The sequence below is a fragment of the Silurus aristotelis genome (genome assembly GCF_946808225.1).
Source record: "Silurus aristotelis genome assembly, chromosome: 11".
Taxonomy (NCBI): Eukaryota; Metazoa; Chordata; class Actinopteri; order Siluriformes; family Siluridae; genus Silurus; species Silurus aristotelis.
In genome coordinates this window covers 20,853,827-20,869,327 of record NC_139584.1, presented here as the reverse complement: position 1 = coordinate 20,869,327, position 15,501 = coordinate 20,853,827, and the positions used below count along the sequence as shown (strand labels likewise).

At 35.2% G+C, this 15,501-nt stretch overlaps 2 protein-coding genes across 3 annotated transcripts in view; both read right to left on the bottom strand.

Moving 5' to 3' along the window:
- LOC310733712 (dystroglycan 1-like) overlaps positions 1 to 233 on the bottom strand; it is a 7,966-nt gene extending 7,733 nt beyond the window's left edge. Inside the window, exon 1 of one of the 2 annotated variants that reach the window (XM_083555120.1) lies at positions 85 to 233. The gene's annotated coding sequence lies outside the window, so the exon portion shown is untranslated. The other variant, XM_083555119.1, reaches the window with a different exon arrangement.
- A 4,200-nt stretch (positions 234 to 4,433) lies between these two features.
- Positions 4,434 to 15,501, bottom strand: part of LOC310733267 (dedicator of cytokinesis protein 3-like) — a 77,694-nt gene continuing 66,626 nt past the window's right edge. The window contains exons 39-54 of the mRNA XM_083554336.1: positions 14,359 to 14,445; positions 14,171 to 14,275; positions 13,936 to 14,077; positions 13,588 to 13,754; positions 13,229 to 13,315; positions 12,899 to 13,078; positions 11,964 to 12,047; positions 11,771 to 11,887; positions 11,503 to 11,591; positions 10,671 to 10,785; positions 10,508 to 10,589; positions 10,179 to 10,291; positions 9,629 to 9,713; positions 9,084 to 9,194; positions 8,267 to 8,349; positions 4,434 to 6,541 (exon numbers count right to left, since the gene is read on the bottom strand). Of these exons, the coding sequence (XP_083410462.1) occupies positions 5,945 to 6,541; positions 8,267 to 8,349; positions 9,084 to 9,194; positions 9,629 to 9,713; positions 10,179 to 10,291; positions 10,508 to 10,589; positions 10,671 to 10,785; positions 11,503 to 11,591; positions 11,771 to 11,887; positions 11,964 to 12,047; positions 12,899 to 13,078; positions 13,229 to 13,315; positions 13,588 to 13,754; positions 13,936 to 14,077; positions 14,171 to 14,275; positions 14,359 to 14,445 (2,244 nt within the window). The 3' untranslated portion in view covers positions 4,434 to 5,944. The remainder of the gene's footprint in view (positions 6,542 to 8,266; positions 8,350 to 9,083; positions 9,195 to 9,628; positions 9,714 to 10,178; positions 10,292 to 10,507; positions 10,590 to 10,670; positions 10,786 to 11,502; positions 11,592 to 11,770; positions 11,888 to 11,963; positions 12,048 to 12,898; positions 13,079 to 13,228; positions 13,316 to 13,587; positions 13,755 to 13,935; positions 14,078 to 14,170; positions 14,276 to 14,358; positions 14,446 to 15,501) is intronic.

The window sequence follows — 15,501 nt, the reverse complement described above, 5'->3', positions numbered from 1 at the left end:
AAGAAACATCCATGAATACCGACAATGAAAATAGATTGCCTGGAAAAGCCACCTGGAAACGACAAGAACCAAAAATACACTTACATCATATTATCAGCTTCAGCTTCGTTTACCTCATTAAATAATCCGATTTGTTGTTAAGCAGGAGGAGTGGAGAGGGTTTATTGAAGATGCCTGCCTTTCTTTTTTAATACATTTTTTATTTTTTTTTTGGAAAAGGATGCGGCAGTAGTGAGCAATCGATCCACGAGTGTTTAACTAAGCGTCTCGAGCGAACTGAGAAAATGGCGCCCAGGCTTTTGTAATGATCACATAATAATGGATTGTTACAACAAAAAAACCACACCACCACCACCACGAATAATAATAATAATAATAATAATAATAATAATAATAATAATAATAATAAAATAATAAATTATTATTATTATTATTATTATTATTATTATTATTATTAATAATAATAATAATAATAATAATAATAATAATAATAATAATAAATAAACACACACACACACACACACACACACACACACACACACACACACACACACAAAGTGGATTTGGAAAGTATTCAGACCCCCTTCATTTTACTATGTCATTATGGGGTACAGACTGTCGATTAATGAGAAAAAAGAGGTTTAAATACTTTCCTGAATTCACTGTATATTGTTTTTCTTATCAATAAGTGACATATATTATTACACGTTTTAATGAAAACTGTTGTCTTCCAATGGTCTACTGATATATTTGATGACAATTAAACCTTTATACTCATTTCATTTAGTAATAATGTAATAATTTGGTTTGATTATACTGATTAATGATTTACACAAACACAGTAGGCTATGCAATGAAACCATAGTAATGGCTATAATGGTTTACAATGGTTTATAATGGTATGTGTTGTGAAAACTATTAGGTTTACTGTGATGTTCTTATGTTTTGTTTTAGCAAGGTAGCTTCAGGTCCTCTCAGAAGTAATTTTTGTCACATTATGTGTGATCCTGATAAAACCATGGCAATTTTCAATGACACATCATGTCTCCTAAATTTCGAGATAATCACCATGTCTTGTTTAAATTATTGATCTGGGTTGGTGGCTTGCATAAATATAAACTTTCTTCAAAACGATCTTGTGGTGATAAGGGCACTTTTTCAGTCTATAAACATATTTCATTTATATTTTCTGATTGCAATTAAAGTATTTGTAGATGGTTTGTTAATTTCGCATGATCCTATGAATATGTCTGTCAAATTATCAGCTGCTAAAACACAGGTCAATGCTTGTTTAAGTGCTATTGCTGAAGAATTGCTGCTAGTGACTAAGCTGAAAATTTCAATCAGGAATTAAAAGGCTTCTCAGATTTAGTTCTCATTTTTGCCCTGTCAGGATGTGATAATGCACTTTTATATGCCGAATAAACCTCCAAGAACAGATCAGTTATTGATGTTATTTGTTATTATGTTTCGGACCACCACTCATCAGCATGTGGATGTAAAATAAATGTTGTGAACTTAATCACATTCTGTTAATTTTGTAGTTTTGTGTCCATGGTCCTGATTTACAAACATGGATTAAATAAAAACTCTTTAAGATCAGTAACCCCCTAAAATTGAGTTACAATGCTAGCTCATAATTAAGCCCCAAACAGTTTGCTGAAGACAACCTGTTCAATTACGAACTACAATTATGAATTACTAGAACCATGTCCTGTGGTCTGATGAGACTAGATAAGATAAGAGACTTACAAAATAAACTTGTTTGGCTCAGATGGTGTCTAGCATGTGTGGTTTCACCCTGGTACCAAGAAAATTGTGTCTTGCTTACAGTCAGTCATGGTGATGGTAGCATCATGGTCTCAGTGCTGTATCAGTGCTGCTGGTTCAAGCATAATGCCGCCATGAATGGCATACGCAGACTTCAGTTCAGCCTTTAATACCATCAGTCCTGACCTTTTCTCAGCCAAATTTACCCAGCTCTCCTTGCCCACCCCAATCTGTCAGTGGTTTACCAACTTTCTGACAATTCAATTCAATTAATTTTTATTTGTATAGCGCTTTTAACAATGAACATTGTCTCAAAGCAGCTTTACACAGATAATGTGTATATGAGTGAATTAAAAGTGAATATGTTCTTTATAAGTAAGTTTGTCCCTGATGAGCGAGCCGGTGGCGACTGTGGCAAGGAAAACTCCCCGAGATGGCATAAGGAAGAAACCTTGAGATGAACCTGACTCAAGAGGGAACCCATCCTCATCTGGGTTGCACTGAATGTCCATTTATAGCAGATATACGATGTTGACAGACAGGTAGCAGATAGTGAGGCTGGCCAAACTCACATCCAGGTCTCTCACTAATAGCGCTGGTGCTCCCCAGGGTTGCGTTCTCTCCTCACTGATTTTCTCCCTGTACACAAATGATGGCACCTCTAAAATCCCCTCTGTCAAGCTCCTGAAGTTTGCAGGTGACACTACAGTCATCAGCCTCATCCAGGATGAAGGGAAGTCTGCTTACAGACAGGAGCTTAAAGAGCTGGCTGTCTGGTGCAACCACAACAACCTGAAATTCAACACGTTTAAAACAGTGGATATGATCGTGGACTTCAGGAGAAATTCCCAGCATTCTCTCCGCTCACTATCATGAATAGCACTGCAACAGTGAAGTCATTCAAGTTTCTGGGTACCACCATTTCTCAGAACCTAAAGTGGGACAATAATATTGACTTAATTGCTAGAAAGGCCCAGCATAGGTTTTACTTCCTTTGCCAACTGAGGAAATTCAACCTGCCACACGAGCTGCAGAACAGTTCTACTCGGCCATCATTGAATCTGTCCTGTGTACATACCTATTTGTCTGGTTTGATCATCAAGAGGCTACAGCGGACAGTCATGACTGCTGAGAGGATTATTGGTGGCCCACTGCCCAACCTCTAAAATCTACACTTCTCCAGAGTGAGGAAAAGGGCTAAGAAAATCACTTTAGACCCCACACACCCAGTCCACATTCTCTCTTCAAACTGTTGCCTTCTGGTCGGTGCTACAGAGCCCAGTCCCCCAGAACAGCCACTCACAAAAACAGTTTTTTCCCTTAGGCTATACTCAGCCTGAACAATTCAAATATTCATAACTACACATTGTCCATCATAACTGACACATTTATACATAGAACTCGAATGATACATTTGTAAACTGCACACTTGTAAACAACATATCTGTACATTCAGTTAAACAATATTTCTACTTCTGTATATAGTGCATTATTTAATTTTCTGTTTAACTTATATTTTGTTAGATTATGTCTGTACTTTCTCCTGCACTGGAAGCTCCTGTCGCCGAATCAAATTCCTTGTCTGTGTGTGTAAACATACTTGGTAATAAAGCTATTTCTGATTCTGGTACTAGGGAGCTGCAGTTCTTTCAGAAAACATAGATTTCAACATGTACTGTAACATTCTGAAGCAGAACACGATGTCCTCCCTTCAGAAACTGGGCCGTTTGGCAGTTTTCCAACATGAAAACGATCCCAAACACTGCCAAGATGACAACTGCCTTGCTTTAAGTAAAGGTGATGGAGTGGCCAAGTATGTCTCCAGACCTGACCCCTATTTAGCACCTGTGAGGCATCCTCAAGGGGAACGTGGAAAAGCCCCCTGTCTAACATCCAGCAGCTCCGTGATGTCATTATGGTGGAGTGTAAAAGGATCCCTGCAACAACCTGTACAGCTCTGGTTAATTCCATGCCCAAATGGGCATGTACAATGCTAGATAACAATGGTGCTCACACAAAATATTGACACTTTGGACACAGTTTTAACATGTTCACTCAGGGTGTGACAATAATGGCTGTATGTTAAGTTATTTTTTAAGGAGAGTAAATCTGTACTGCAATACAAGCTGCACATTGACCACTCTAAAATATATCCAAGTTTCATTTCTATAGTATTGTCCCTTGAGAAGATATACTAAAATGGTTGCATTTGTGGATATATTAAATCAGCTTTTTGTACTTTTCTGTTTACTAATAGAGTTGTTTCATATTTTTATTATCACATCATCACTCTGCTGGCAGCTATCTGACACTGCACTGTATAATGTTGAGCCATTTAGATTTGTTTTTAATGGTTACAAAATGTACTTTCAATTGCCAAAAACTTCTCCCTCCGGAAATGATGCTGTTTCTATATAATAATGAAATTCGGGAGAACTTTTATGAGATTAAGTAGATTCTTTTATATTATCACTATCATTATTTGTATTTTTATTATTATTATTAGGATTATTAATCATAATAAAAATAAAATTATTCTTAATAACTCACAAGAGATGCCACTGTGGAGACCAGAGCTATAACCGCTTTGAAAAGGATCACCTTTTAACTATATCTAATACTTTATAGAAATCTATAAAAAATCATATCCTAAAAAAACTAAATGAAACAAATTCATAACACTGTTTATTCATGCATTCACAATATGTACAAGAGGGCACATTGAAAAGAGTATAAATGTTTTTTTCCTTTCAGACTCATTATCTCAAGTCTAGAACAAATGAGACAATCACCAGCTATTGTAATTTGCCCAGTATAAATATGAAATTCCAATAATCTTTATATGTCACTTCTGCATTATGTACATGAAACAAAGACACAACAGCTTTGAGAGTGTGTGATTATTCAAAAGCATTTATCGCCAGGCTGTTTTTATCATATATGTACAGTGACTGAATGTACATCGTAATAGTGTGTATTGTATGTTTTTGGTGTGGTTTCCCTGTAGCCACCATGCTCAATAGCATCTAATACTCAAATACGCACCTGAGCTTCTGTACCTGCAAGTTGATTAGGATGCACTGGAGGGGGAAGTTTTTAGTGAAGGAACCAACAAATTTGGTTTAAAGTAAACTGTTTCTGAAAGAAATAAATCAGCAAAAAGGTATACAAATAATAATAATAATAAAAAAATAAATAATTAGGGTTGCGTTTACCTTCATTGTTAAATAAGCCAGATAATTAAGAACTAGTTAAATCCCTCCAGTTCAATCATTACCAAATCAAAAATGTTCTAGATTACAATTCACTGTAATCAGCGATCATTGTGCCACATTATCATGAGAGGTATTGAGTGCTAGTTGGTATGCTTAACAATCATATATGACATATTCATAAGCTTCCTGAATAAAGCAATTTATGAGAGTTCTGTGTGCTTGTGTAGCCAATACAAGAGTGTACACTATTTACTACACTGAGTAATTAGATTCATCCACTAGTAAGGAGAAAAAAGGGAGTTGTAGTACACACATGGAAATAGGGAGCATTTGATAAAAACATCTTAAAGCTATGAAATGATTTTTCTTGAGACCACTTGCAAGATTCCATGGAATATTATTGTCTGTAGTTAGGATTTGTTTGCTAGACCATGCTATATGGAAAGTACAGACAGAAAGTATAAGAATTATCTGAAGTATTTAGAATCTACATGGTCCGGGATAATGATTATGCAGTCAAGCTTGGGTGTGCTGTCATTTCGAAGCATTGCACTTGAGGAGGAAGGCCTCGTCTTTTCATCACTTTAGAAGACCACACTAAGCAAGGAGACTACAGGGATTGTCTATATTATATCTTCACTATACTCACAAAATATAGATTTTCTTTTAAAATGGTACAAAAACCATGCTCACAGACATTTTTAACACCAGAGTATGATTTGTAAGCATATACTGCAAGCTGAAGCATGGTCTGATGGTCTCTAGAGTCTGCAGTGCAAGGCAAGTCCTGGTCTAGAGGCTGCTGTCATGTAAACTATAAGGATGAAACATCAACACAAAGCCTCCTAACACCAGATAACTTGCACATGCAGTTCAGCTTAACGCATGGTTGAGGATTGCAGCACTTAGATGAACCTTTCTGTTACAGCCCCCCCTTTTCCATTGCCTTCTTCTTGTCTTCATCCTGTATTCTCCTCTTGCTCCTCTCTTATGCCCTGCTCCCAGGTGGCACGGTGAGGAGGAAATATTCGGCGAGGAAGGGGCACTGGGTGTGGTGCAGTCCCCTCCTCCTCTCTCTGGGCGGGTTTAGGTGGCACAGTTGGAGTTCCGGCTCGGCGTAATGAGCCATGCAGATGATGGTGATGGTACTGCTCTTGTATGGCACTGAAACCTGCCGGGCGCAGATGGCACAGCCTCTGGGGCTCCACTGGCTCGCTGTCTGCATTGTAGGCTCCATAGTGACCTTGACTGTACTGAGCATGCTTAGGGGCTGAGGAGTAAGGCATGTGTTCAGGAACACTGCTGAAGTGCACATGCGGATAGTGAGAGCTCAGGTGATCATCGGGGCTCCAGTAATGAAGCTGAGCAGTTTCTATGGGATTGTCTTGGCGGTTCATGATCACATTTTCATTACGACTTGGGGTCTCTGCGTGGCTGTGCACACTCTCGCTTAGGGAGGAGACGCCACTGCTGGCACTACCGGAAAGTGTGGAGTTACTTCCACCCAAAACTGACACTGGGCTGGTGGGTGAGCCTGGGATAGGCTGAAGAGGGGACTGAAAACATGTGAAGGAAAAAAATTGATTATTTAATATTAATAAATTTTATTTACACTAGAAATATGCATATCAGCATAAAACAACAAAAAAATGATGATATTCAAATTGATCAACATTTGATTAAACAATTTTTAAAAAACACCTCATTTGGTTATTCTTTCTCGATATATATTGCAAAAATTCAATTGACATAAAACGTCGCATTAAAGATGTTTACATAACACAGAAAAATCTTATAATAACAAATAAATCTATCAGATAGACTTGATAAAAAAAAAAACATTTTAAATCACATCAATGTAGACTATAATGACATGATTTGCTTGAAAATTCATTCTTTTCATATCCAATATAATTTTAAATTAAATCTCAAATTTTACATGGCCAAACATGTCCTTTTCCACTTTAACTAACAAAGCAAATAATCAAACTGGCTTTGACATTACTAAAATATATTTATATCTCATTATTTCAGCGAATGCAAATTAGTATATGGCTATTTGTCCTCATGTTTTATTATTATTATTTATTTGCTTATTTCTTTCTTTCATATCTTTCGTGAATAAATAAATTGCGGCTCTGTAAAATGACTAGAACCAAATCCCTAGATTTAATAGATACTGCTTATATAATATGTGAAGGTTGCATTGTGTGTCATTTTACTATAAAATATTAACGTATTGTTTTCTGTAAACATAATGTAGATAAATGCATCCAGTTAATATGTTTTCAATGCTATTAGTCAAATTAGCCATTTTAGAAATATATTTGAAACTATTCAATTGTTTCAAAGCAGTTTTACAAAGATAAAAAGGTTATAAAGTTTGAATTTATCATTTTAGTACCTATAAGTTTATCCCTCTGGTTTCAAATAAAATGAGTTTTTTTTTAGAAAACTGAAAACTTTCATTCTGTAGGTGGTATGAGCAAACATAATTTGTGGAAATGTAATCTATGACTGTTTATGCTTTATCTTGATGATATCCAACAGTTAAGTTTGCAACAAAGTACAGTTTGCATAATAACTTTTAAAGGTTCAATATATGCATAGGCTTTCTGTATGCCTATTGGCTTTACTGCTTTAGAGGTCCCTAATATTGTTAGCTTCACCTTTAACTGTTTTGCATTTTTCTTTTGTGAAATTTGTGATTTTCCCTAATATTCCTGCATATTTATTTGAATTTCAGCCTTCATCCCTCTGACAATTGCAGTCAACAACTGCTACTGCTGTCATCAGCTGAAGACGCTAGCAAAAAAATTAACTGGTTAAAAAGATAAAGCACTTCCACTTTATAGTCCTCCACTTGAAAAGCTCCCGAGCTTCTTTTTTCTCGTCTCTCCCCCAAGTGATTTACAAAAAAATTGTTAGCTACATATTTACATTAAGATGTTGTATTTACCCTGTTTTCATAAAATATTAAAAACCTAAATATTAAAAGTCTGTACTAAAATTGCTGGTTTATGCTTATCCTTAATTGGTGTCACATGTCATTGAATAAAATTTGCACTTTTATTACATTTAGACATTAATACTATTTGAGAATTTGTAATGTAGACAAGGGTAGTAAAAGTACCTATTTTTTCCAATTTCAAGCACTGACAGAGATGAAAAAGACAACAAAAAATTGTTACATGCTTTTAAAGGACAGACATGTGTGTGAGTTAGTTAGCTGGATTTAATCATGTTTGAATGTAATGTAGGAGTACACTACTGCTGCTTACCTTTCTAAGAGACCGTGCAGGCAAAGATGGCAGAACCTCATTCATATGCTGCTGGAATGTGTCAAAGTGCATCAAGAAGTGACCTGCATTGACAAATCATTAAAAATCTCAGAGCAGTATAAAATAAACAAATAAATGCAAAAAAAAAAAAGCAACACAATTTTGGCTTGTACATATTTAAAATATTGACAAAAAAAAACAGTTGACAAGTGAGTGGTACTTTCAATGTGCAATCTCAGTGTGCTATATGTTCAGGAAGACACCTGACTGTTTCCCAAAAAACAGAACTAACTTTCATGCTATTCACTTATATTATATAATATAATTTTATAATGTTATAATGTTATAGGCAGATACTTCACTTATTACATTCGAGATCAAATGGCAAATCCAAGTTTGTATAATCGTTATGGATAATTAGTTGTTATAATTGTTGATAATTGCGCATTCCAGTGTAGTTTGACTAAGTTATAAATATTGATCAATATTTTAACACACTACTGAAATAGTCAAAAACCCAAACAAACAAAAACAAAAAGGCTTGAGGGCTGGTAAAAGGTTGTTGAAAAAATGTGTAAAGTGAAGATTTTGTTCCTAAAAATAAGTCCTTAACAAAAGCAGAATTATAACAGAACAGGAGTATTTTAAGCTTGAAATGACTAGATCCAGAAATATTTTTGAAGCTTAAGAAATAGTTTGGCTTATTGCATTCTTGCAATGGAAAATATTAGATTTTACATATTTTCACTAATATAGTCATTTGTTGTAGTATGTAAATGTGTCTCAATAGACAGATGTGTGTGTGTGTAATTATTACCCTGTGGAAAGGTGCGAGAAGAGCCATGGGGCATTGTAAGTGTACCCGGATTTTGCATGTATGATCCTGCTTCTGCATCCAGTGTCCAGCTGCTGGGAGCTGGGGAAACACCTATAGAGCACACAAGCATGAAACATAGAGTGTGAAATATACAGTGAGGAAAATAAGTATTTGAACACCCTGCTATTTTGCAAGTTCTCCCACTTAGAAATCATGGATGGGTCTGAAATTGTCATCGTAGGTGCATATCCACTGTGAGAGACATAATCAAAAAAAAAAAAAATTCAGAAATATTCAGAAATCACAATATATGATTTTTAAACTATTTATTTGTATGATACAGCTGCAAATAAGTATTTGTGCAGGGTGTTCAAATACTTATTTTCCTCACTGTATAAATGTCTCTAAAAAAGCAAAAAGGAGGTGCAACACACACACACACACACACACACACACACACACACACACACACACACACACACACACACACACACACACACACACACACACAAACACACACACACAAACACACACATAGAATGTACCTCTATCAGTGAGGCTTGGCTGGGGATCAGGACATGGTTTGCAGGGACTGTGCTGTTGAAGCACAGAACGCTGAAGGCTGTTCATCTACAAATAAAACACAGTTAATACTGTTCTTTTTCCATTATTTTACAAACAGCCCAAATCTAGAAATAAATCCAACATGACTGATGTGAATATGTCGGCTGTAACCATTGTTTGTGTGTGGCAGCCTGGTGAAATTTTGACATTAGAAATATATAGTAACTAATGTCAGTAACTATATATTTCTGATGTATATGAACTCCATTCCCCCAGTCAGGAGCATCATAAACTTTTTTAAATCTAAATTGATAAGGCTTTCATTATGAAATGTGTTTTTTCTACTGCATTTTTCTACACATACAGTACATTTTAAAAACTATTGAAATGATAAGAAGAAAATGATTTTTTATGTCAGTTTATTGCCTACTATATGGTATAAAAAATGAATTCTGGCCTAACATCTGTGTTAGCAAAATGCTGTAGACAGCAAAATCTCTATCAGATAAAAGATTTTCCGATCTTTAGTACCTGTCCGTTTTCATTGTTGCCATAATAAATAGCGCTAGGTCTCTCTCTGTGAGGAGGAAGCAACATCAGCAGCTCACGGGAATTCTTATTCTTATCAGACAGAGAGGGAGATCCTAAATGAGATAGTTGAAAATGTGACAGAAGTCAGGAGAGACAATGAAAAGAAAGAAAGAAAGAAAGAAAGAAAGAAAGAAAGAAAGAAAGAAAGAAAGAAAGAAAGAAAGAAAGAAAGAAAGAAAGAAAGAAGTTCACATAATATTAGTAGAACATATTTGGAAAATCTTTATTAAGCACCTCTAATTTGTGTATGTACAAAATTGTTATTTTACCTCTTGCACTAGAAGGAGCCGAGTTTATCATCTGTGAGGAAGAGGAGCGAATAGAGCTGAGGCTTGAGGATGAGGGACTCGGCTGGATAAAAGAAATTAACTTTTACACAAATGCTCTCTTTGTGCATACAATAAAGCTAATCTTCTAAAAAGAGTTCTTCACCTGCATGAGCGGGGAATCTTCTTGTTGGTCCATCAGCCCATCTGTCAAAATCATCAATGGCCCACCTTCATTGGGGGAGGGGTGTGATGAGGGGAGACGAAGTGAACCCAAGGGACTGAGAGGGTTAAAAATGCAGAAGAAAGAGTGAACAAGAAATGCAGGTAAAAAGACAATTAATATGAAAGTGAAATTTTAAATGGCAGACTTTATAAATAAAATATCTTCATAAATAATCAGTGGGTCCCCTTTATCAAGCAGGATATGAGCAATTGTTTTGATATAAACAAATGATTTGTAGAAGAATTTACCCAAGAAATGTGGTATTGCTCAAAATTCAGTTTAATTTTAAAAAAAGTTGTATCCCACAAAAAATATTTTCATATTAATGATTACAGAAAGCAATCCAAAATAAATCTAGCACTAAAAACAACTACTCACATGGCTCAAAAGAAAATGCGAAAAAAAAAAACTCCAAAGAAGAATAAGTGTGTCTGTTTTGTAACTGAAGTTCTGGACTGGCTGACCGGCAGTACTGGAAGATTTAGTACACTGTGCCCTTAGTAGGCACTTTAGTGCTCTTTAGTCATCATTCAGCCACTTTCAGCTTTAGAAGCACTACATCTTATAGATGTTTGTGCCCGTAACCATAAGGTAAACCAAGGCACACATATGCAACGGAACTGTTTTTGTTCAGTATGATGTTTGTAAACACTTACACATAACTTTGCTAAATGATTGTAAAATGAAGCCCAATAATAAGCAACCATAATAATTCAGTAATGTGCATGTTACCAAAAAGAAAAACATAGGCTTCCTCTAATAAATCTCTCACCTGTGTCTATGAATCATTCTGTTACTTTCTGGACTCGGTGGGAGGATCCTCATACCTGAAGGACAGAATCTGTCAAGTGCAGCAACACCCTGTTGGGAAAAAATGCAAACACATACATTAATCAAATAGGATTTAATTTCTATGCAGAGAACAAAGTAAACTAAAATATAATAATATTATAATAATATATAAAATACAATAATAATAATAATAATAATAATAATAATAATAATAATAATAATAATAATAATAATAATAAAAAACTCACATGAGACAAACCACTCCTCATCACATGGAACTGATCCACCAACTTTTTGTGTAGGGGACGCATTTCTGGATGCACCAGTTTCTCATGTACAGCCAAGCCAACTCCTAGAATATGAACCTTTGAAAATAGAACAAATGTGTAAATGTTACTGAATCTTTTACCAAGAAACAAATTTGATTTATAAGTCTCTAACCTGTTCCTGCATCAATTCCTTCAGCTGGTTGATTCTTTCCATTTCTTCTGGGTGACTACTGATGTAGTCCTTATCAAAAAATGCCTGTATTTGCAAAAAAACAAACAAACAAAACAAAACAACTTTTAAGATTATTTTCATTGATCAGGTGTGAAAGTGTAATCAATTTTTTGGTTTGCTTTTTTATTTTATTTTTTTTTTATTTTTTTATTCATTGCTTCTCATAATCCAGGGCTAAACCATTGAACAATCAGAACTGAAGATTTTACTTTAAAGTTTTCTGCTATCACAAAGTCAGTCTTTGTGTTTCATTTGTGTAACAGTCTGTATCTCATTTCAGAGAAGATGTAAACTATTACAAACTATGTAAATTATAAGAAGTATGAAGTTATTGGAATAAAATACATGCATGCTGTTATAAGATATATCTGTAGAATATCCTGTAGATTAAGCATACTAAGAATTGAATTGCAGTATTCAAATTCAGGTCACAAGGCGTTATAACTCATTTGTGGACAGCTAACCATCACACCCAAATGTCAGTACTCCCCAAACGCTTGCTATAAAGTTAAGATCACACTATAGTAAAGAATGTCTGTGTGTTCTGCAGTACAATTTCAGTGGAACCTTTGGGATGAAGATGCAAACTAAATATATATTGCAGGCCTTATCGAATAACATCAGTGTCTGACCTCAATAATGCTATTGTGGCTGAATGCCGCATTACAAATTCTATTGGAAAGCCTTTCTAGAGATGTGGTGAAAATGCAAAAAAACACAAATAGGTATGATGTTCAGGTGTTTGCAAACTTTTGGTCACATTGCTAAAAAAAATACTTGGCATTCAAATAAATAAGGCACTTAAAGCCTTTCATTTATAACAGACACAGCCAATTTGTGTGCTTTTATAATAGTTCTGAGAGTATGAGAGACACCTCTTGATAACGCGCGATCCCTCCATTCACTGCTGCATCGATCGTGCCATTCAAAGACATGCTGAGCAAATTAACATTGCTGTGGTGATGCCGCTGCTGATACTGGCTGATAAGAGAACGTAGCTCCTGGTTCTTATTCTCCACAACATATATGGCGTTCTCCAGGGGACTAACCTCAACCTGAAATGCACACACACACACACACACACACACACACACACACACACACATACATATTATTACACAGCTCTTTTTATTTTTATTGTTAAAAGTTAAAATATTGTTGATATTTTGTAATACACTCCTAACAGTAATAATTCCTACACTCACCACCTCTCTTCTCTCCACCTCAAACCACCGTGAAATACCGGGTAAGGGACGACACAAAACCAGAGTGGTTCTTTCTATCCACAAGCTCTGGAATACACATGCAGAACTGTTTATTAGCTCAGTTTATTTTCATAATTATAAAATAAAAAAAAAAAAATTACAATAATACATATACTTTATATATATATATATATATATATATATATATATATATATATATATATATATATATATATATATATATATATATATATATATATATATATATACATTATATATATATATATATATATATATATATATATATATATATATATATATATATATATATATATATATATATATATATATATATTCACCCTGAACTCATTTTCTCTGTCTTTGGGCCCTTTGTGTAAGGGCCGATCGTAGTAGAAGCGTGACACATTGTTAATCCGATAGAAGCTCTTGATTCGTTCAGGCACCCTGTCCATCATCGGTGCATCAGAGAGCTCTGACACTGGAGTTACAGCATAAATCTGAAGGTCTAAATGTAAAATAAACATTAATACATAATAATAAATGTTTATTAGAAATATATTAAAATATATTAGACTAATTACTAACATAAAATCTATGCATATGAAGCTTCTATACAAACATACAGTACTCAATGACACATGACCACCGTTCTAACCAATAAAGAATTATTAGACTGAGTACAGTACATTGCGCATCACTTTGCTGAATACTGTCATCCGGTTGGTTGGGGTGTTGGAGAACGAGAGCTTGTGGGAACTCAGTAAGCATCCTCTGCTGAAAGTCCTCCAAGCGCTCGTAGTCATAGCCTCTACACACAAACTCCTTATTCTAGCAAAACATACATATGTATAGCTTACCTTTACTCAGTTTGAACATTTATATTTCAAGTAATCATTAATTCATCTTTAAAAATGAACTCACGCGCAAGAAAAAGGGAAACTTGCGTCCATAAAAGCCCATTCTAAAGAATTCAGGTTCCAGGCGTTGCTGCTCGATGATGTTGTCGTAAAAACTGGCCTCCATTTTCTGGAACCAGAAAATGTACACTGAGCAAATATACTTAACAACACTCACAGCACATACTGTATACTATAAACTCACACACTTACCCGTATCCAGCTCAGGCTGTGGTAGTCATATAACATCTCATACTGAAGGGCTAGTTCTCTGCACAGAGATATTCCATACTCCCAACACTACACACACGCAAACACACACACACACACACACACACACACACACACACACACACACACACACACACACACACACACACACACACACACACACACACACACACACACACACATTTAGGATATTGAGAATATTGTAAATGGTTCTTGAGCTCCTGAACATATCATGAAATATCAACATTGTTGCTAATAAGTCACTTTACCTAAAAGTCCCAGAGGATGGACATGTATATGTGTGTGTGTGTGTGTGTGTGTGTGTGTGTGTGTGTGTGTGTGTGTGTGTGTGTGTGTGTGTGTGTGTGTGTGCGTGCGTGCGTGCGTGTATTAAAGAGGTGCATCTCCTTAACTGAGGCTAATGGAATTTGTATCACGATGCATAGCCAACATTAGGATACATTAAAGAAACATATGAAGCAGCTACAGATGTACAGTGAGTTCGATTCGATTCAACACAATGTGATTCAATGCGAAACGGTGCAATGAAATAAATATAATTGCATGCAATTTTATATGGTACAGATTCATTTTTAGTTCTTTGGTTCAGACAGACAGCAAATCATCAATTTACTTAAGTGCCTTCTGAATTTGAATGCATGACCCTTTTACAAACAGGCCTTTCTAGTGCAAAAAATAAATAAATAAAAAAGATGAAATAAAACCAGACATTCTTTTCCATTTCTGTCTCCATGTCTACCTCTGCCATGTTAATCTATATTCCATGTTACTCTCAGGACATACATGATACGTATACGTGATACATATTCACGTGGCTGCAGTGGTGCTGAGAAACAGTTTAGTGAGGAGAAATCCATCTACATATAAAATATTGGTCACAAATGATTGATTTATTATTCACTTTATAAATAATAAATGTATTAAGCATCTACTAAAAATTATATACAAATAAAACGTTTTCCCGACACAAATATGTAAAAAATTATGCACCACTATACAAATGACACATGCCACATCGTTAACTTTTATGCCGATTCACAGATGCGAATCTGTGAATCCTACCATCCCTAAGTGTGTGTGTGTGTGTGTGTGTGTGTGTGTGTG